General features: G+C 45.3%; 1 protein-coding gene across 8 annotated transcripts in view; it reads right to left on the reverse strand.

Moving 5' to 3' along the window:
• LMO7 (LIM domain 7) overlaps positions 1-23230 on the reverse strand; it is a 199779-nt gene that overhangs the window by 135015 nt on the left and 41534 nt on the right. Inside the window, exon 1 of one of the 8 annotated variants that reach the window (XM_048492312.1) lies at positions 9553-9681. The exons of the other annotated variants lie outside the window; for them this stretch is intronic. Coding sequence (XP_048348269.1) covers positions 9553-9594 — 42 coding nt within the window. The 5' untranslated portion in view covers positions 9595-9681. Of the gene's footprint in view, positions 1-9552; positions 9682-23230 lie in introns of those variants that run through there. 8 annotated transcript variants of the gene reach the window in all.

The raw sequence follows: 23230 nt of genomic DNA on the forward strand, positions 1-23230 counted from the left end.
ATATGAAAATAAAAATTCCAAGTGGTAAGACACTGAGAAAGACTAAGCATGTTTTTGCATAACATTCTGTACTGCTACATTTACAAGGTCATTCTTTTCATCATCCTTGGATTTTCTATATAATTGCTTGCTGTTAAGGAGCAGTAGCGGTTAGGGCTGTTAACTTTTCAACCAATGTTACCACTTCCATGCTGTTAGCAACCCTACATAGACATCGGCCCTTTCTGCACAAATCTTTTAAAATGTTTTGAGGCAGGAAATAAAACATTTCCTCTATGGAGTTCCACATGGCTTTTACCCCCAAACGTTTTATTTGCAGCATCAAAATGCTCTAAATAAATCCCCCTTTAAAGCGATTCTCTAGTTGAAAAGTTTCAAAAACTTCTTCAGTTGCTGTGTGATCTATTTACAATGTTACCACACTTCCCTGCTTTCCTGAACTTCCTCCTCAGCGCCATTTTCCCAGTGCACTCTCTGTCCCCCCTTGCCTGTTTATGTGCCCATTTCTGGTGGGGGGGTCATGGGGGGGGGGGTAATCTTCAAGGCTTCAATTATGGGGAAAATAGAGAACCATGACAAGGAGCTTTGAGGCACTGAAACATCGATTCAACACAGAACTCAAAACAAAAGGGGAAAATTACATAATAGCAGCCAGAAGTTGTTTTGTGTGGACATACATTGTGAGAGCGGACATACATCATGGTAAAGAGGGGGGGGGGGGGCTTGAAAATGTTTTCAAAACATTTTCAGTGACTTGTGTGGAAAGGACCATTGGCAGATCTCTGGTATCTGTTTCTATTCCATAAACATTTTCAATGGACCAGTCATTACACATGAAGACACGGTAACAAACTATGTCTTTTTTTCTATTGGAGAACCCCATTTCACATCTTGTGAGTCAGCAAGGACCGAGGGTTGTCAGGTGTAAACTGGAAAATGTCTGGAGATTTTGGTGGTGGAGCCTGGGAAGGGCAAGGTTTGGGGGAAATGAGGAACCTCAGCAAGATATAATGCCAAAGAATCCAGCAGGATATAATGCCATAGAGAACTTCAAAGCAGCCATTTTCTCCAGGGGAAAAAGATCTCAATTTTCTGGAGATCAACTGTAATAACAGGACATCTCCAAGTGCTATCTGGAGGCTAACAACCCTACAAGGACATGCCTCACTTCAAATAAACTCTCTAAGAAATGCATCCTTTCAGACTTAAGGTACTTTTAAAAGAGAAAAAAAGGGGGTTCAAGAAAGCTTCACCGGCCTAACTGTAGCGGTACAATTTTGTCCTGTTACAGAAGACGACACTAATTACAGGTTTTCCATGCTAACAGGTTCTCCTAACGGTTTGGGGTGGCTTGTTCCCTAACTTGCACTTTACTGAAGGCTAGTTTGTGGTGCAAACCAACATTGTCACTGTAGGCTGTGTACTGCCGCCGCAACAGATAGATATCACACATTGAGTTCCAGCTGGAATAGTAATGTGAAGCATTTTTTTAAAACCACCTTATGTCAAGTAATCCAAAACAAATATTCCCATCCACAAGAATGAAAGAAACCAGTTGCAACATGGTTCATTGGGGTATACTGCTAATGAAAAAGGATGGCAGGGCATGACTCCAGACCAGGGGTAGGGAACCTGCGGCTCTCCAGATGTTCAGGAACTACAATTCCCATCAGCCCCTACCAGCATGGCCAATTGGCCATGCTGACAAAGGCTGATGGGAATTGTAGTTCCTGAACGTCTGGAGAGCCACAGGTTCCCTACCCCTGCTCCAGACCAAGCATCAAAATCAAGTGTGATGTGTTTACTCATAGGAGTTAAGGGGTATTACTCTAAAGGATGAAAAGGTAATTAAAGAAACACATCGTGACCAAATACAATGCTAACGGCCTCACTTAGTGAATTTTACAAATGTCACTCAGCGCATTAAAGCTCAAACAATGAGCAACGTTTTTTAAACACATGCTCAAACTCATTCAGAGCCAAGAAACCAACGCTAATGGCTTCAGATCGCGCAAAACACACTGAAGAGCCTGTGGGTACCAGGTGAGGGTTTGAAGGAAAAGGATGTGCCAATCTGCCAAAAAACTAAGGTGGACTCAGAACTGGATGAAAGTCTACACGTGCTGCCTTGAGCTACATGGTGTGTGGGGGGGAGGGCAGGAAGTAGGATTGCCAGGTCCCCCCTGGCCATTGGTGGGGGATAGGGGGCAGGGTTGGCAGATCCAGGTTGAGAAACTCCTGGAGATTTAAGACTAGCATTTAGGGGAATGAGGGGACCTTGAAAAGTACAATGCCAAAGAGTATTATGCATATGTATTGGATTGATTTCACCACTGCTGTAAAGATTTCCTGGTTGCGCAGAACAATTGTGTATTTCACTGCTTACAGATACTAATCCAGAAATGACACACAGTGTTGCCAGGTTGTGTGTAACAGTTATTGGGATAAATTGCAGGATGGTCTGTGTTACTAAGCAGGATTAATGATCTGATAGTTATGGCTTTTTATTGACTAATTTTATTGCTCTCTGCCTATTCTCCCTTTTATAGTTTTTTACAGTTCTTTTAAAAGTTCTTTTTAAAGCTTTTCTTCCATTTTGATACTTAATACTTATGCTTTAGCCCTGTTTTGTTTCCATATTTTTATGTTTTCAATTTTTTAAATTATCTATAGGAGCATGCATATGCATTTCCAATTTTAAAACATTTACTATTTTAGCCATATTTGCCTTATGCTGGTCTATGACCATAATAAAAGTTTATCAATTGAATGCTACAATTTGTACCCTCCAAAGCATCCATTTTCTGTTGGAGAATTGATCTCTGTAATCTGGAGATGACTTGTAATTCCAGGGGACCCCCAGGTCCCACTTGGAAGCTAGCATTCTTATTCTGAAGGGCATTAGAGTTGCCAACTCTGGGTTGGGAAATTCCTGGAGATGTGGGAGGTAGAACCTGGGGAGGATAGGATTCAAGAAGGGGACAGACCTCATAGAGTACACCCAGAAAAGCAGCCATTTTGTCCAAAGGAAATGATCTATGTTGCTTTGAGATGACATGTAATACCAGAAGATCTCCAAGTCCTCCCTAGAGGCTGACCAGGTGTATACCGCTCACTGGGACATGGGGTATCACATGTCCCTGGGTGCATGCCATCTAATCACATGCGGGCGCCGGGCTCACCAGCTCTGGGTGGTTGACCTGGGTGCTGCCAACAACCTGATGCTCCTCCGTGAGATTGGCGGACGGCTCAATCTCTCCCCCCCTCCCTAATATCTAGGGAAAATGAAGGCCAGGTCAGGGGGCGGGAGGCGGAAAACTCAGATTTTTGCCCCAGGATCCATTTTTCCTTGATATGCCTCTGAGGCTGACAACCCTAAATGAGTTGTCGAAGGCTTTCACGGCCGGAATCACTTGGGTGCTGTGTGGTTTCCGGGCTGTATGGCCGTGTTCTAGCAGCATTCTCTCCTGACACTTCGCCTGCATCTGTGGCTGGCATCTTCAGCACCTAAAAGAGTTCCTTGTTGCTCCAGCTACATTTGGAGAAACTCCCAATGAACCAGTTGGAAAGAAGAGAAGGGAGACCCGGTCGAAACAGACACGGCTCTTGCAGTTACAGTTTTGCAATACTGTCTTCACTCCTTTTCATCACGGCCTGAATGCCTAAAGAAGGCATTACATAAAAAGGTATAGCTTTCCCAGAAATGGTATAGTTTCACACAGTACCTTTTATAGAGGGATAGTTCTTATTTCTACAGGAAGTAACCAGAACAAACTTTGGCCAAGTTGTGCTCAACAACCATGAGTCATTCTCACTGGAATGATTGGAAACACTCCTTAAAGGAATATGAACGGGAATCAAAACTCAGCTTGATATACGTACTTTTGAAGTCAATGCTGGGTTGGACCTCTCCTCCTGTAAATGGTTTCTGTTAACTACTTCTATCAGAATTCGTCATCTTTGACATACTACTTACCCATTAAAGTGAACAAGTTTCAAGTCCATGGAAGCTGGATACTTCTAATGTGGGGGCGTTGCTGACCCACAGAAACACATTTTTAGAGGGTGAAGATCACCATGAGAGATGAAAAAGTTACCTTTCATAGAAGGGCATGACTCAGTGGTCCAGCCACTACTTAGCATGCAAAAGGTCCCAGGTTCAATCCCCGGAATCTCAAGTTAGAAGAAGATAGAGAGTTGGTTTTTATATCCCACTTTTCTCTACCTTTGAAGGAGTCTCAAAATGGCTTACAATCACCTTCCCTTCATCTTCTTACGCCTTTTGTGAGGTAGGCGGGGCTGAGGGGGTCACCCAGCAGGCTTCATGTAGAGGAGAGGGGAATCAAACCCGGTTCTCCAGATTAAGAGTCCATCTGCTCTTAACCTGCATTATGCTGGCTCTTCCTGGGGAGGTTGTTCCATGACCATGGGGCAGACACCAAAAAGGCCCTCTCAGTAAAGAGACACAGGCCCACAGGCTTATAATGAGATGAGACAAGATGCACAGGGGAAGGTCTAAGAAAAAGGGTGAGATCCATGCCAGAGTTTATATCTAATTGGGCCTGGCAAATCTTTCTATATTACCTACTTAATCAGAGGTGGTGTATTTGGTCCTTGCACTGCCAACCAGTCACAGGGCGTCAGTGTTCTTGTCCTCCTCCTCTGTGGTTCAAGGTACCTTTCTTCCAGCAAAGTCCTTTCTAGCAATGAGGGAGAACCAAACCCACTGAACTGTCTAATCTTCTAGCCATGCAAGTACTCCCCCTTGCTTTGGTGATCTTTCAGGGAAAGAGGGGATGCAACTTCTCTGTACCTTTTGGATCTCCAGTTAGTGAATGATGCCCAAGTGTCCTTTCCCTCTCCCCATGACTATGAAAGCACCTTTTCCTTGATCTAGCTTAGAAATGGACAGGTTTGTTGGGAGGGGGGTTGCCATCTTCAGTACTGTTTTCTACAGACAGTATGCTCTTAAAAACAGTGGCGTAAGGGGGGCAAATGGTGCCCAGGGCAAAATGGTATCCATGCTCTGCCCCTCGCGATTTTCCATCCCCCACATTATGCCAATGGCACTCGCTCGGGGTGGGGCGCCCCCCTGCCCCATAGTAGCTATGCAACTGCTTAAAAATGATAGATGTTCTCGGAACCTTCAGGTGACCAGCTCCGTCTGTACTCGGGATTGCTTAACACAGCCACTTCCATAACATCAGCCATAGAAGAAGAGATAAGAGTTGGCCTAAGCACAGTGGCACATGGCCATAGGGACATGGAGTACCCCATGTCCCCGGGTGCATGCCTTTTGGTCACATAGGGCGCCGGATGGCTCCCCCTCGTGACCAAACGGGCAGCCCCTCTTCCCTGCCTAGAAGTCGGGCACGAGTTTCCCTCACACCCAGCTTCTAGGCAGCAAAGAGGGGTTGGAGCCCAACTCCCAAGTAAACGTGGCTTACTAATGGGTAAGTGGGGCTCTGCATGCAGGGTGGGTGTGCGAAGGGTTTTTTGTCTTCGGGAGCCATTTGGCCACGGCATGCCTCTGCCTAAGGGTATTCTGACATCAGAAACTAGTATGAAGAGTCTAGTGCGAAGAGAAGCTAGGAAGAAATCTGTAACATTAAGCAGTGAAATGAAAGAAAATGTGAAAGCTTGAAGTTACAGAATTTGAGGACAACCATATTCTGAGAATAAAGGGGAAATGAAGCTGCTTGAGTCCCAAAGAGGTAGCGGAATGGAACATGCCATTGTAGAAGAGGACTCAAGCTTAAATGCTCCCAACACAAAAAAAGAGAAAACTACAAAGCAAGAAATGAGCTGCACTAAAACACCCCTCTAAAAAAAGCTAACACATGTGCAAGGTGTCTTTCCCACCACATGAAGTATACAAATGCTACACTGCTTATCCATGCTCTAAAATGGTACAGTCTATTCCATGGGTCTGCAACCTGCGACTCTCCAGATGTTCATGGACTACAAATCCCATCAGCCCCTGCCAGCATGGCCAATTGGCCACGGCATGCCTCTGCCTAAGGGTATTCTGTAATGAGCAGAACAGATCTGCTCATTACACGCTGAGCATCAGCACTTGACAGGAGAGACGGCAACCCTTTGGAGCCCTTCCCCAGAATGCAGCAGACGCAGCAGGAAGCAAGCGCCATACAGAGCAACCCCATATAATTTGGAAGAGATTTTGGGAGCTTAAATTACAGGTTGCGGCCGTTCTCTGTCAACAGCAGAGATTCAATGGCACTCCTGGACTGTACTTTTAACAGTTTCCTTCGTTTCTCTGCCATCAGAGGCTATAAATGCAAGTTTGCAAACAATAAGGTTTGTGACTAAATGAACACATCCTTCCTCTAGGACTGAATTTGGAGACTGTTCATAAGAAACACATTTTGAGGGAAATATATGCCAAAAAAAACCCCCTCTGAACAGAAAAGCCAGCATTTAGATAAGTTTTGTTTTTAAACCTTTCCTTGTTGATTGAAACATTTCTACAGTTTCAAGACAGTTTTTGAACTTAATGGGTAATTCCCACCCCCTTTCCCTAGAGGTATGTTTTACACAGCTATTTGCTCTTTTTTCCCTGCCAATTCACTCACTAAATATCTTTCTGGTTCATCTGTACAGGATAGGTATGGTTGAGACACAGGAGGTTACAGCGAACAATTCCTAAATCTTACAGGAGACAGAGAGGAGGCAGAGATTGAAGAGAGGAGAGGAGGCAGAGATTTTTCACACACGTTTGCATGCCAGAACAAACTCAGATACAGGCCTATATGGCTATAGTATACTGATCCACTTAGGAGCACCAGTTTTCCTGTGGAGGCACAGACTGGAAAAAATGAATTGCATCTAATCAGCTGGAAAATGGGAGAAGGAGAATCTTTATCAACAACGCAAAAATGACCCTGCAGGGGATTTTGGGAATCCCATGGGTAAACGCCAGGTAGATAGCTGGGTAAAGACTGAGTGTCAAAGCAGTCTGGGTTCAATCCAGTACACATCTGTGGCTTAGCATATAGCAAAAAGTGTGATGTCGCTGTGAATCACGTGCTGGTCATGACAACCAGGGGGAGAGGTGATGAAGTGAAATTCCTGAAGGGCTGTAACACGAAAGACTTCTTCTCTGCTTCTTCAGCTGAACATCAGAAGCGATTTCCCAACAGACAGAGCAATTCAACAATGGAACTGATTCGCTGGGTAAGGTCTTATCCCTCTCTATTCAAACAGAAGTGGGATAGTTACTGGAATTACAACTGGAATGCTGCAGCTTTGAATTTCCAATGGATTATATTATAGATAGTCTAGAACAGGGGTAGGGAACCTGCGGCTCTCCAGATGTTCAGGAACTACAATTCCCATCAGCCCCTACCAGCATGGCCAATTGGCCATGCTGACAGAGGCTGATGGGAATTGTAGTTCCTGAACATCTGGAGAGCCGCAGGTTCCCTACCCCTGGTCTAGAAGGTCCCTTCATACTCTAACTCCTCTCTACCTTCTCTACATTTTTGCACACATGTCAAACACAACCAAAGTTTGAAGTTTTTCCATAACCGCAGTGCTGCACAACAGCTATGTACAACATTCTGCATACCAACATTATGGGAGGATAGTGTCAGAGATGAGGTGCTACCTCCAAAGTGTAACTTTTTCCATACATATTCACAGTCACTGGAACTCTGCCCCCTACTCTACTTCTCCTCTGGGGCCATATTGTTTTCCCTTATTGAGTGATCCTAGCCAATCAGGGATCATGTAGTCAGCAAGGTATCATGATGTTACATAGCCAATCAGATTTGATTAAGCAATGTCATCACTGATAGCCAACCAAGAAGCATCACCTTTCTTCAGAGTGAAAGGAACACCCCATTACCAAACCTGGCAACACTTGATATCTTTCTACACTATGCAGTGACCATTTTTGCCTACCCTTCTGCACAACATTGCGTCTCTCCGGTGTCTTGGCAATACAGTCATGCTCTTGTCCTTTCCCTTTAAAACAGATGCTTTTATTTTGCAGAAGGCAGAGAAAGGTACCCTTCCATTTTCACACAGCTCTGCAAAAGAACAAATGAAAACGAACAGATAGCTACATGGCCTCTCTGAAATGAGGGAACCAAGACTATGGCTTGTATGACAATAGGAATGGCTAATGATACTCAGTCCCATATCTTTAACCACAAGATGTCAAAGTGCTGAACATAAGAGAGGACTGAATTCATTACTGGAGTTTCCCATGGATCTAGCTGCAACTGTTGCCATTATGTCAATGTGTTGTAAAGTGTGGAGCAACCAGCTATCCAGCACAGCCTAATGAAGGCCAATTACCCACTGCAGGCTGTACCACAACCTTGCCCCACTCTGGCTTTCCCCACAGCAAGCAAGAAGCATGCGCGGGGCAAGAGGAAGTATGTCGGGAAAAGAAATCTTACCCCGATGTGCCTCCTCTCTCAGAGCACTGCAAAGAGGAAGAGTGTCAGGACAAGATTTTTTTTCTCTGTTGCACCTCTTCTCTTAGTGTGCCACAAAGAAGAAGCGCATCAGGACAAGATTTCTTGCCCCAGTGGCGTACTGCCCATTGGGCAAAGTGGGCAGTTGCCCAAGACGCAGAAATTTTTCGTCACGTTGGGGCGCCTGATTTCTAAGCCCTGCCCACTCTGGATAAGCCCCGCCCACTCTGTACGGTGGCCCACAAGTTACCAGAGGCAGAGCAGGAGGATGGGGAGCTCTGCCTCCAGTGAACTTGGGCTGCTGCAGCCGTCCGGGAAGGGTGAGTGCCACAGCAGGGCTGCTCTGCCCATTGGGGGGGGGGGCATCAAACTCAGGTTTTGCCCAGGGCATCAGTTTGCCTAGGTATGCCACTGTCTTGCCTCGATGCCTTTCCAGTCCCACTGTGCACTGGAGCACTGGTGCGTAATCGGCTGAAGGGTACATGGTGCAACTCTCTGGTGGGTTAGGAACCAACCTTCAGCTCCTTCCTAGGCAAGAGATAAGAGAACCTGCTTCTGGCAAAAATGCAAAATAATTACAGTCAGTAGAGGGGGAAATGGACATAAATCTGACAGGGGGGAAATGCAGCCTTAAATATTCAAAGATTTGAAGGAAGATCTTTGTGTAAAAAAATGTGTCTAAATGTAAATATATTTGCAATTTATATGCCATTAAAGGTTGAATTGAATTGAATTGTGTAAAAAATGTACACGCCACTTGTCAACAAAAAACCAACTGGAAAACATTGGAGTTGTTTCTAAAAGCCTGTTTCTGCCCCGGATGCCAACAATGTCTTCCTAGGGTGAGGGGTAGACATTGCTTCCTGTTGCCATCCTGAGAACCAAGGGTTGCCAGCCTCCAGGTGGAGCTGGACAAAATGGCTGCTTTGGTGGGTGGGCTCTATGGCACTTATGTGTTGATCACCTCCCAAAGTTGCCAGGGTCTTCCCAGAGCCTTTTGGGGAGAGGGTGGTACATAAAACTAATAAATAATGATAACAACAACAACCCACAGTTGGCAGCCCTATCAAAAACTCCTTCCACACTTGGGAAGGAGTTTGTCACTTACCCTTGTATGCAGCTTGCTCCGGTCTTTTATTTCTGACCACATCAACGTGGCTCTAACATGCTCCTCCACCACCCCACCACGCACAAGGGCAAGGCACCAGAACGATTCGGAACTCCCATGGAACACACCGTAGATGAGCTAAAGCAGTCTGACAGAATCCTTTTCTCTTAATAGGGTGAGACTCGTGGAACAAAAGATCGAATTACCACCCTGCTGCATAAATGTAGGTTGCTATGTGCATTACCCACATACCAACTACAGATTAACAAACCAAAAGCAGGCAGGGACTATTATTATGTATAAAGCCTCCTACGGAGTTGAATACATGGTTTTCTGAAGCTGCCCTACAGAAAATTGTACTTAGTCGATATATATTTATATATCATTCTCTAAAAAGCTTGTGCAGACAACATAAAAAGAAAAAGCCATTTGGAGGAAGAAGGGACACAGCGTTAGGGCAAGGGAACTGCTCTTTGTATGAGGATCAAACCGGGAGCTTCTGTCCTTAGGACGGCTTCTTTAAATGTGCAACGGCACATTGGTGTGTGGCTGTATCGTATCTTGCACAGCACACATTCACTGCATTTAGCTTGCAAAGCCTTTCAGTGACCTTGATTCCATCCTGGTTTGTTTTGACAAATTTGGTAGCAGCTTCTTTGCTTTTCCATTCAAAGGCCCCTTCCGCACATGCAGAATAATGCACTTTCAATTCACATTCACAACTGTTTGCAAGTGGATTTTGCTATTTCACACAGTAAAATCCAGCTGCAAAGTGCCTTGAAAGTGGATTAAAAGTGCATTATTCTGCATATGCAGAAGGGGCCAAAGACTTGACTATTACTCAACCTGCACTGCAGTGCCTTCCCGAAAAGATGGCTTCGTTGCATCTCCAAGGAGTGGATCCTGTGAGTTCCACTAACAGTAGCCCCTTCTTCCTGCCCCAAGAAGCATTTTCAAGTCAATAATAGGCTGGTGACACTGAAGATGTTGAAGTCTCTCATCATAGAGACAAACACAAGACATGCTCAGCTTCCTAGCTTTTCCAAAATTGTGTGCTCCTGACTAATGGTGACCCTATGAATTAATAACTTCCAGTACGACCTATAGTTAACAGCCTTGATAAGTTCTTGAAAACTGATGGCCATAATTAACCCACATAGAAATATATAGCCACATAACCTCACCAACATTGTCAAGTGCCCAACAGATGTCACCAACCAAGTACTTACAATAGAAATAGGGTGTCCAACTGAAGTCACCAACAAAAAATTATTTGCACACAAGGCCAGCAGTCATAGACTGTATAACTTGTGAATTTACAAAGTCTACAATATATGCACTTGTCGGGCTGTATCTCTGTTGTGCCCCAATACACCCTCAAGTATTTCTTCTATGCAGGGATGGGGGAAGGAGGACTTTTGGGTTGGGGGCAGCACGGGTAGGGTCTGCCCGGCCTTGTGCGGCCCAGCAAGACTTTTGGGGACAGCAGGGACAGGCCGCGGAGGGCCTGGCTTGACTTGGAGGGGCACGAGGGCGGGGAGCAGCAGGGAACCACTTTGTTTGGGGGGAAGGATTTGTCATGCTGCCTGGCAATGGCCAATGGGAGTGCAGGACGCACAGGGCTTGGGCAGGGCTGGAGCGAGGGGGAACTGTGCCCAGGACATGCATGCGCCCCAGCCATGCCCCCACCCACCCCTGCCCCAGAACACCCCCACCACAGCGCTCATTCAGTGGTCGTGCACCCTCTCCCCTTGGCGCTACGCCACTGAGCTTGGGTCCCTGTGTGTCCTGCAGGGTAACTGGCTATGGCCATGGTGGCGAACCTTTGGCACTCCAGATGTTATGGACTACAATTTTCATCAGCCCCTGCCAGCATGGCCACCACGGGGCTATGGGTTCGTTTTGGGACATTCAAACCCTTAGCAATTATGTACTGTATGATATAGGTGTATCTATTTATATATATTAAGTTGTATGCTGCCTTTTAGTAACACATTTTCATCCTTGACCATCATAAAGTATTCATTCATTCACACACATGCAGTGTAATTCTACATTCTGCTCCTGAAGCAAGTCTTGTCTCACACCATGCCAAAGGACAGTAATAGCTTCATAAATGCTAGAAAAAGGCACATGTCACCTGCTCCACAACCACTGTTGGCCATTTGTAAACCATCTTGTACCACAGTGGCAGCTTAGGGATTATCTAGGAAACAGTGGCCCTTTGTGACTTACAGTTTTCAGTGCAACTGTATGTCTCGCAGTGAGGCTTCTCTGAATTTCCTCATTTACATGCGAGGAGGTGCCCCACTGCTTCCCTCAAGCCCAGCAGCCATTTTGCCTGCTCCCTGAGGAGAATGCTTCTGGGTTCAATTAATTGTTTGCTGCTTGTTTATGATTTTTTTAAAAATGTTGTTTCTTTAATCTACAGCTCCTGAGAAAAGTGCTCCCCCACCCCCGGAAATACCAGGGGAACTGCTCTTGCCATGGGCAAGGAAAGGCAGGGAGAAGCGGAGAAGCCAAAGGAAGCAAAACACATAGTGCTCTGCTCCACTTTTCCTGCACAGTTGGGCAGGGTGGGAGGAGAACCACACTTTGCCTGCTCTTGGAAACTGTAGGGTTTCTCTGATCAATGGTGTGGTGAGTTCTGAAGAGTGGGAAGCATATGCACAATTGAGAAACTGATATGAATGTAATGTACATTTGACCCAAAGAGACCAAATTTGTGCAAAAGACCCAAACCAGAGGAGGAGCGAGGGAGAACGTGCACATCCTGTGCCCCTGCTGTGACAGCACCCGCCCCACCCCGCCCCCAAATGCCCCCTCCGTGGCCCGGCCATGCCCCCCTCCCCAGTGGTGGGATCCAAAATTTTTAGTAACAGGTTCCCATGGTGGTGGGATTCAAACTGTGGTGCCAATGGGGCTGGGCGGGGCACAACATGGGCATGGCCAGGCATTCCGGGGGCAGGGCATTCCGGGGGCGGGGCTGTGGCAAGGACACAGCCGCTGCGCTGGTCCTTGGGTGGGAAATGAATGCATGCAGCCGCAGGCAGCCATGCATGCCGGTGCACCTCCTGCTAGACTGCTTCAAGTTCTGCGTGCTACTGCTGAGAGGAGGGGCGTAACCAAGGCAAAAATCACATGGCAAAATCACCAATTAGTAACCCCCTCTCGGCACACACAAATAATTAGTAACCTACTCTCGGGAACCTGTGAGAACCTATTGGATCCCACCTCTGCCCCTCCCTATTGGTGCTACGCAACTGGCCCAAACAGATTGATTGATTGATTGATTGATTGATTGATTGATTGATTGATTGATTGAATTTTAGAACTGCCCATCCCCGGAGGGCATTCTGAATGCTGGTGGTTAAGGCACAAATTATAGGAGTTGTCTCCTGCCCCACATCTCTGTTGCTTCTGCCAACCCTAGTACCCAAGCAGACTGTGAAGGTACCACTTTTAGAAAACTGCTTGATTGGAAAAGGTGGTCCTTGGGCCATCAGAATGCAGCTAACACAGCTGGACGTGCTTCCAGAACAATATACTAATTCGTACAATAATAGAGACATTTCCGCGTTCCCATATTTCACAGCTTGCACTGCGTATTTGTTTCCAAGATTTTCTAGCTTTCTTGGCTGGCCTGCCATTAATGCTTTGATTCTTAAATCATCAACAAAGATCAGATGAGCCCACAAACATTTTTGCCTGTGGACTAGGCATCTGACACTGTCCATAAACTACCCTTTAGCAACTGTTGAAAATAAAGGGTTTTTTTAAAAAGTTGAGTGATTGTGATTAATAAACTTTAGATTCTGCTTTAAGGAAACTTAATTAAACATGGGGTGATCTGAGTGGAGTTCAAAACTCCCTAACCACAGCAGGTTCCTTTTTCCCATCATTCAACGATCTCCCTCACTATTTTCAAATGAAGTCCTGGTCAATTAGAAGCTGCACTGAGAGGTCCTATTTCTCTGTCCCCCACCTACTAAAACAAAAAAGGTGCCTCTAAATCTGCTCAATTATGAGCCCTCTTTCCTCAACTGAAAACTACCTAAATATTTTGCAGTCTTTCCTTTGTGCACTCAATTTTTATCTCCTACCACTCTGAATCTACAGCTTTCATCTGCTTCATGTGCAGGAAATATATACAATGATTTGAAGGTCATGCACCCAACTCTGAAGGTTGCCCAAGACTTTGTTTGTGAAGCCGCCCAAAGCATTCATGGAGGGAGGGATTAATTTGGCAGCAAATGAGTGAAACTGCAAACACACTAAGAATAAAATAATTGCCTATTCGTGGGGTGCAATCTACGTCTTAATTATTTTGGTTTGCACTTCCTTTTTAATCATCATGGAAGGTGTTCTTCTGCATGACAAAGCAGAAGATCCACAAAATGAAAATGCCTGGGTGTTCCTCGATTTTCTACTCTGTAAGTTTTACCAAGGTCAGTGAAATACAGTTGGAGCTGTCATCTGCATGAAATGCCATTTCAAATGCATGCCATTAACCTTGTAACAAAAAGGTCCCTCCCTCGGTGTTGGCTGTTCATATGTGTTAGATGAGATGCCTGAAGCATTATTCTCAGACCACAGTGGCTTCTACAATCAGCTGCCTTTGGAATGTACAGAATGTCCGAAATTCTCCCTAGAAACTCAAGACGAAATAATAGTCTATACGGTGTAAACGCTGCCTTTCTCGATAATAAGTTCAATGGCACCATGCCCACCTCTGCTACTTGATCATGGCAATTACTTTCTAAATAATTTTAATTCCTACACTTGTCAAGCAATTGAAAACATCCTAACCTGACTTACTCTATAATTAAAGTTTGTAAATCTTTTTGAATATTATCCATAGAATCTTCAAAATAGAGTGCTGGACAAGCCACAGGATACTAAAAAGGGGGCAATAAATCTTAAAACTCCCCACTTAATCTTTATTAAAAATAAGCTTATTTCTTTAAAACAGATTTAGGGTCCTACTTGGCATGATGACAAAATTACATTACACACTGACACAGTGGTGGGATCCAAAAATTTTAATAACAGGTTCCAATGGTGGTGGGATTCAAACAGTGGCACTGCCGCACACATGCACCTCCAGTCCCTATTGGGCAGGGAGGTTGCTTTAGTAACCCTTTCTCTGCACTCAGAAAAAATTAGTAAGTGGTGAGAACTGGTTGGATCCCACCTCTGCACTGACATTTTTAGAAGATTTGCTACAAATCCTAGACATATTCATAGGTGAAAAATCCACTGGACTTCCTTAGAGCTTGCATAAGATGGTGTTCAGAATTAAAACAGAAGTTTATTAACATTTAGACTGTAGAAGAAATGGCTGAAAAAATTTCTGGACTACTAACTCCATGTGCTTGTGAGGTAGGGAAAGAATCCAGAGGTGCTTCACCACAACGTGGCAACATATATAAATAACCGATCCTGGGCAGAGCTTCTCCATATATACTTTAAAACAGGAAATGGCTATTTCCAATTCCAGAAGGGCAAACAAGCAAACAAATAGCATACATTCTCGAAGGCTTTCACAGCCGGAATCACTGGGGTGTATGGATGTGTTCTAGTAGCCTTTTCTCCTGACATTTCACCTGCATCTGTGGCGGGCAACAGGAGAAAATGATACACAGCCATACAGCCCAGAAACCACACAACACCCCAAATAGCATATACCTGGTTATTCTGAAAACCTATGAATAAAATGGAAATAATTTAATATGAGCTATGCTTTGCTTCTGCAGAAATACAGGAACAGAAACTGGAAGAAGTACCTGAAAGCTTGGAGTGCTCAGATGCTGGGTTCCAACATTGCAAACCTTGCTGTGTTTTTGGGGAGAAGGGAAATAATGTCAACATGGGGAAGATGCAAAAAAGGTCTGATCCTGGCTACACCACATTGCAAATCAATCAAAAATGTCCTTGACCTATGAATCTGCTATGCAGACTCAGACCCCATTGGTTCTTCCAGCCTAGCACAGTCTATTCTACTTGGAACTCAATATCATGGTGATCTTTCCTTGCTCGGTTACCCATGATTCTTTCTACTAGGGATTTACCTTTCATATATAAAGTGTGAGCATTAGCATTGAACTATGCGTCCCTACAACCAACAACAGATCAGATCCTCCACCCCTGTGTACATTCCAATCTGATTAGTTGGTATCATTGTATGTATCACTAGCAATGATCAGGTGTGGCCAAAGTGCATTATCACATAGAGATACTTGCTAAACAAGTTTAGCAGAATATTCAGGAAGCCTTTGTCAGGAAGCCACGCCACTCGCCTTAAAACAGGTGGAACTGCCATGTATCAGCTCTTCAAACATCCTAAAGTCTAGACTGACTAACAGATACAACTTGGAAAAAATACATTACAATCATAAATACAGCAAATGGCTTAGAATTCTTTGGATTAGCATTTAAATGGCCAAGTGTTTAGAAAATATAATGTTTGACTATTCTGGTAACACAGCAAAGCTAATATATTTCTCTCTTCTTTCCCCTTATCTTAAGAGTAGTGGCAAACTAATCTGGAGGGTTCCCTGAAGAAATGAAAATGTGGTGCATGCCAATTTCTGAGCATAGTCCTGATATGCCTGTGAACTGGTCCCCCAGGTGCCAAAGAAAAGGTGGAAGGGAAGGGAGGAAGAACAGGAAGGAGAAGAGGAAGAAGAGGAGTTTAGATTTATACCCACGTTTCTCAACTGTAAGGAGCCTCAAAGAGGCTTACAAACTCCTTCCCTGCCTCTCCCCACCACAGACACATAAGAACATAAGAACATAAGAAAGAGCCTGCTGGATCAGACCAGAGTCCATCTAGTCCAGCTCTCTGCTACTCGCAGTGGCCCACCAGGTGCCTTTGGGAGCTCACATGCAGGATGTGAACGCAATGGCCTTCTGCGGCTGTTGCTCCCGATCACCTGGTCTGCTAAGGCATTTGCAATCTCAGATCAAGGAGGATCAAGATTGGTAGCCATAAATCGACTTCTCCTCCATAAATCGACTTCTCCTCCATAAATCTGTCCAAGCCCCTTTTAAAGCTATCCAGGACACTTTGTGAGATGTGTGGGGGGTGGGGGGTGAGAGAGTTTGAAGAGAACTGTGACTAATCCAAGAAAAAGGAATTTATATCTAGTACAAAGTTTCTAGTTCAACCATATGCCATATTAATACCGGGCCATAAAACAGCCCTACTTCATTCAAGAGACCACGACATGAACATCCCAACATGATTTATTGTAGAGTGCACATGCTCCATATATCTCAGGATGACAGGAATCATGACATACTTCAGAAAGAATCTGACAGTAGATATTTATGACATGTTTATCTCAGTTTCAGACTTTAAGCCAGTTAAACAACAGGACGTGGGATTGTTGTATAACTGCCGACTCCCTAAGAATGTGCAGTTGTCATAACCCTCTATTACAACTCAGAAGACAGCTGATTTCCCCCACACCCCCACTATAAATGCCTAAACCGCAAGAACCAACTCTTTGTTCATTCTTTGCTATGATTCACATAAGATGCAAAGCCACCGTGATCTAAAAAAGTAGTCAGAAGCAAGAAAAAATACTTTAAATAAAAAAGATATTTGATTCCTTTTGGGGGGGGGGGAGAGACACCCCTTGAAATATGTGAACCACACAGTAGATGTACTACAGATTCAAAAAGATGGATAAATGAATCCGCAATTAACTTGCACATATTCAGTGATGTATTCTTAATTTTAAATACCATATATCAAAGAGGTTTCTAGAAGCAGGAAAAATGCTATGGAGTTTGGTGCTGAAACCTTACAAAATGCACCAATGAAATCTAAATCCTGCCCTCTAATTATGTAAATATTCATATGGACTAATATTTTGTATCAGGATGCTCGCCTTGTATGCTGGATCCTAAACCCAATATTTCTTATTTTTGCACAGATTGATTGCAAGGTTGGAAAAATATAAAGGTAAGTGATGCACTCTTCCTCATGTCCACAAATAATGCAACTGCAGACCATGCACACAAGATGTACTCACAAATTCCCTCTTCTCACAAAGAATTTCAGCTACTGCATCCATACTTATCTCCATAACCCCAATGCAATATATATTTTATGCAGCCATAGACCCCAATCCAAAGATGAACACATATACTCATGTGCCATTTATTTGGTGCTGATCACAGGGGAGGGGACAAGAAAAGAGGCTGGATTTTGTCAGAATTAACAGCATTACCCATCAGTTCTTACTTACACCACTGGCGGTTACCATTAGGAAATGTTCATGTATGATCAGTAGATACTGGCCCATTATGCATGGACCACTTACCTCATGGCTCTTAGCTGCACAGTGAGGCTTAAGTGTGGTCTCACATTTCTCTACTTACAAGCATGAACCTATTCTCTGCCTGCCTTGCAGCTAGCTTGCTGGTTTCAACAGGCCTCTGCAGTTTTTCCTGGTTCTCTTAACTCTGCCCATCAATTCCTCTTAAAGGCACAGATCTCACACCCATAGTTGCAAGACAAAAGGGCTTCATTAACGCCCTTTAAACTCCATTTATATCTATATACATGTGATATCAGGTATATCGATATTGTAGCCCCTTTCTCAACATAACCCACACCCAGAAGGAAGAGGCAAAGCAAGTCGCTGGGCTACACGCTGCTGAAGAAGAGGACCATGTGCTAGATTCCCCTCGCTTCCCCTCTACACACATGTGCTCTCTCACTCTTTCTGCCACTGCTGCAGCCGGGAAAATTGTTTTAAAATGCAAGCTTGTTTGAAATAAAGCTGTAAAAAGCCCTCCCGATCATTGGGGAGAACAAAAGCAGACCTGGGGAGGAGGGGTGGAGACAAAAACAGACCCTGCTTCTGTTGTTCCATGGAAAAACCAACTATTTGTTATTATGATCATTTAGAGAAGGAACCAGCAACATGGAATGAAGGATGAGGGGGAAGCATGGACAGCAGTGCAAGACAGTGGGAAGGGTGGAGCTAGGTAGGCTGGCCGTGGGCAGAGGGAACGTGTCCGGGCAAAGCTGTGCTCCATGGCAAATCTGCCTGCTCTGGTGACAAAGCAAATTAAAAGTCACACTAGAAGTGGCCTTGCTTGCCACAGGGAGAACGGAAAGTGAAAGCGGGGCTTGAGGAAAATACATCCATACAAAAAAATCTTGCTGTAGCAGACATTTGCCCCCATTGAACACCAGACACCTTGTGCACAATCAGCCACAGATTTCCACCCCTTTGGAACAGAATCCACCACAACCACATCTGCGCTCAGTTGTTTATCCTGTACGGGATAAATGTGTGTGCATGAGTGTGGATTACTACAGCTCAATTTATATTGTTTATACTGGATGGAGTTTAACCACAATGGTGGAAATAAAATATCAGTGAGACCCAGAGGCGTATCTAGGAAAAATGTAATCCGGTGCAAAATCTGAGTTTTCCATCCCACCCCCTGCCCCCCATATGGGCAGCTGCCCTCCCCCACCATGACCAAGCAACATTTTTTGCACCAAGTCTTAGAGCCAGTGTATGGACCTAGGGGGAAGAAGGAGTGTTTGCGGTGATTTTCCACCCCCCACGTGACTAAATGGCCACAGCCCTGGGACATTTGGCCCCATATGTATGCCCCTGGTGAGACCTTATGCTCTTATGCTTACAGTGGCCAGCTCTGGATTAGGAAATACCTGGAGATTTGGAGGTAGAGCCTGAGGATGGGATTTGAGGAGAGGTGGGACCTCATGAGGGTATAATGCAAACCCTCCAAAGCAGCCATTTTCTCCAGGCAAACTGATGCTGGTCATATGGAGCTTTCCAGGTGCTACCAGGATGCTGGGAACCATAACTACACCTGGTTAGGAAATTACCCATACACACATGGAAATTTACAAACTTCTGGCTTCTTTCCTCGTTACTTTTAACCAAGGTTACGCCAGCACTAGCACTAAACAGAGTTCATTTCACCCTTTTTAATCAGGCAGATTCTGGCCTTGGTTTCAATTCCTGTCTTGAAACCAAGCCCTTTATGCACAGACACTTTAAAACATTTTGAGGTAGGAAATAAAACTTTTTTCCATTGAGTTCTGCATGGCTTTTACACCCAAACATTTTTATTTACAGCCTGAAAACATTTTAAATGAATGAATGCTCTTTAAGAATTATTCTTTTTCAAAACAGCTTCATTTCCCTGTTCTGAATCCTACAGTGGTTTTTAAGCTACCCTCCAAGGAGTATGACTGATCTTTTTACCTATGTGGTTGTATTTTTTTAAACTAAGTTTTTAATTTAAAAGGTACTTGGCAAGCATTTCCAGGTCATATAGGCAAATTCTATCTATTCACAATGATATATTAAGCAATATGACAGTAAATAATTTAAACAGAAGTTCTTTTGCTCTACATGGATATTTACTGAGCTGTAAAAATGGGTAATGTCTTAAAACCCCTTTTCAACACTTGTGTCCTCTACTCTAAAAAAAACCCTCAAAATAACAGAGGGCATCCAACATTTTGCAGTAATCTACAAGCTATAAGGATCAAAACTATTTTTAAGACCAAGTGCAGTACATAATTAACATTCTTTACATGTTTCTAAATGACACTGAGATAAGACTGTTCTTTTACTGACCTCTGCTGTTGCAATGTGGAATTTGTGAACTTTCAAGTCCATTTTAACACTAACTCACATTAAGCTATGTGGTACCACTTTAGAGGCAGCTGCTAGGGAAACACCAAATGGGAGATTCCGGCAAACTCTGGGCGATTGTCAGAGATCAGGAAGTAAAAGCAACCCAAGAGCAGGAAAGAACACTAAAAGACAGAGCTGCTCAGGGTGAGGACACCAGCTACATCTGACAGCTTCACTATCTTCAATCAATCAATCAATCAAATACCTTTAATGGCATATAAATAAAAAAGAAAAAAAACATGACATCACCACCTTCCAGTTAACACAGGTTAGAACGACTTAAAATTATACCATTTTAAAATTTGGCCACAGCTTCCAGCACCTCATAGCAATGACTGTTTAGAAGAAATATAACCTTCCATTTATTATTATTATTATTATTATTATTTATTGAGTTTATACCCCACCAACCTCAAGGGTTGCTCTAAGGTGCAATGTTATTGTATACGCATGTCAGCAGTTAAAGACAAAGCGTTTTAAAACATAAAACATTTCTAATAAATATAATAAGGCAATGCGATAGGTGGCGCTCAGCAATCTACCATTTTAGTTCCCTCCCCTTGGGATCCACATGTTCCAGAAGTCTAAAATCTCCAAGAGGGAGGAGTGCCGCAGGCCTAAGACATTATCTAACCCCGGCGCATCAGGGCCGGAGAGGGGCACCATCAACTGCCAGGCTCAAGGCCCGGGCGGAACAGCTCCTACAGGCCCCAGGAACTCACCGAACCCAGGGCCCGGAGCAGTTGAGGGGGAGCGCTCTTAGCCAGAGCCGTGAAGGCCTCACCCTGTGGAGCTGCCGGAGCTCACCCAGGGGCCAGGGACCACCAGTAGATTACCTCAACTACGATCGGCAGAGGCCGTGCCGGGACATAGCGATGGCCTGGGGAGCATTTATGGTCCCAGGTCAGCATATCTTTAAAGGTCACCCAGCACCTTGAAGATGATCCGAATTCACCTGAAGCCAGTGTAGCTGGCGCAGTATAGGCTGGATGTGATCCCAGGTGGCGCTTAATTCGCCAGCAAGCGCCGCTTCACTGCGTGCTGGGACCAGTTTTAATCGGACGTCCATAAAACCCCGCTAGAGCCAGGAAGGTTAGTCTAATCTAAGATGACCGCTGCATGGACTGGGCAGTGGCTAAGTCCGCTTTGGGAGAGGAAGGGCTTCAGTCAGCCGGGCTCTGACGAGCAGGAAGAAAGCAGCCCGGCTGGCAGCCACCTGGGTTCCATTGATAAAACCAGGTGGGATCCCAGGCTGCGAACGAAATGTTTCGTGACCCTCCCACACCGTGGCTGGAAAGACCTTCACCGCCGCCGAAATGTAGATCGCCTCATGGATCAGTTTTGTCCTGCTCTGCCAGAATCCAAATCCAGCGCACTCTCCAAACAGCTGTAGAGCCGAGGGCGGCGTTGCCCTCCATCAACAGAACGGCCGCGTCATCTGTACTGATGACAGACCAGCCCAAACTCCGCAATTGTTAGAGCAAGGTCGGCAGATATTAAATAGCAGCTGGGACATGGCGTTCTGGGTACACCGCATTGAGAGCGGGGTACCTCCGGGAGGCTTGATCCCTGACTCCCACTTGCTGGTTCGCCCGGAGAAACAAGGCAATCCATTGAAGGACAGTACCGACTCCAGAGGTACAAGCCGCATGTGGTCAAAGGGTCGGTCGCCGCCAAATCTTCGCGTGATCTAACACCAGCAGCCGATCCGCCTCGGTTCTGTTTGAATAATGGAGGTATCTGTGACGGCGACGGCAACAGTCTCCATCCCATGCCCAGCACGTGAAGCCGGACTAAGGGGTCAGTCACGTGCCTACCCACAAAACCTTGAAGTTGCTCTAACACTCTCTCTACCACCTTCCCCAGAAACGAAGATTCAACGGGTTTTCGTAATTGGCCAGATCGATTCAATAATGGTCTTTAGGAGTGGTGGACCACTGCCTTCAACCCATCCGAAGTAGTTCCTCTTGCCCAAGGGAACCATTACGTCGATAGTCGCGGAAGTCTACCGGCATTTCAAGCCAGGACGCAGCACGGATCCAGAGGATAGGTAGTAGGTCTGGTTGTGCAGCGGCGGCTCACCGAGCAGCGTGCTTCAGAGAGTATAAAACCAATGTTCAAGGCCCTAAAGACGCAAGGGAGTCTCCAGTTCACCATAATTCAGCCAATGTGGACGGAAGGTCGGCGAGCTACCTAATCCCATCCGCAAAAGCCTGGTTACAAATGCCCTCACAGCTGATGCTCCAATTGAGAATTTAGCATCCTCCAGCAAGGAGGTCAGCAATCACTGCGCAACAATTGCGCTTGGCAGTGGTTTAGCGATGTAGGGAGGGAGGAAGAAAAGCCCCTTCACTTCCCTTCGCCGCCACCAGCTTCTCATAAGCCCTATAAGATGCAGTCATCACGAAGTTTTCTCCACGCCATTTAGACGCGCCTGTTCGCTTCATAATGGCGAACTCCCGCATACCATGAGCTGACGAGATCGGGATCGAGGGTTGGGCAATACAGACTGGCCGGTATTCGAGAGCTGGGAATTCCAGCCCCACTCTAGTTTGACGAAATGTGCATGGTTCAGGGTCCCGAGGAGCATTCAGGAAACCAAGGGATCCATAAGTCTCCGGCGAAAGATAACCGCCCGTCAGCTTCTAGACGGGGTATGCGTAAGTCCACCCGGCCCTGTGTACTGGAATGGACTATGGCACTCTTTCAGTAGAGAGGATACGATCTGCTTCTATCCCCAACTAGCACCAAATCCATGCAGGTGCTCCAGCCTCAAGTGGTGGGGCCAGAGTTTATGAGGCAGGCCCAGCTGACAGACACTAGGTCCCAGTTTGCACATGAGGGCGGTGATCGACATGGACGCTGTGTCCCCAAAACAGCTTAAGCTGGGAACCGTGAATGAACCGACACACCACTCCAGCAGCTGTAGCCGTTTCCGCAAGGCTAGGCCACCGGGCCACCAACCCCTCTCCGGCCAA

This window comes from Sphaerodactylus townsendi, linkage group LG04 (assembly GCF_021028975.2).
Source record: "Sphaerodactylus townsendi isolate TG3544 linkage group LG04, MPM_Stown_v2.3, whole genome shotgun sequence".
NCBI classification, from domain to species: Eukaryota; Metazoa; Chordata; class Lepidosauria; order Squamata; family Sphaerodactylidae; genus Sphaerodactylus; species Sphaerodactylus townsendi.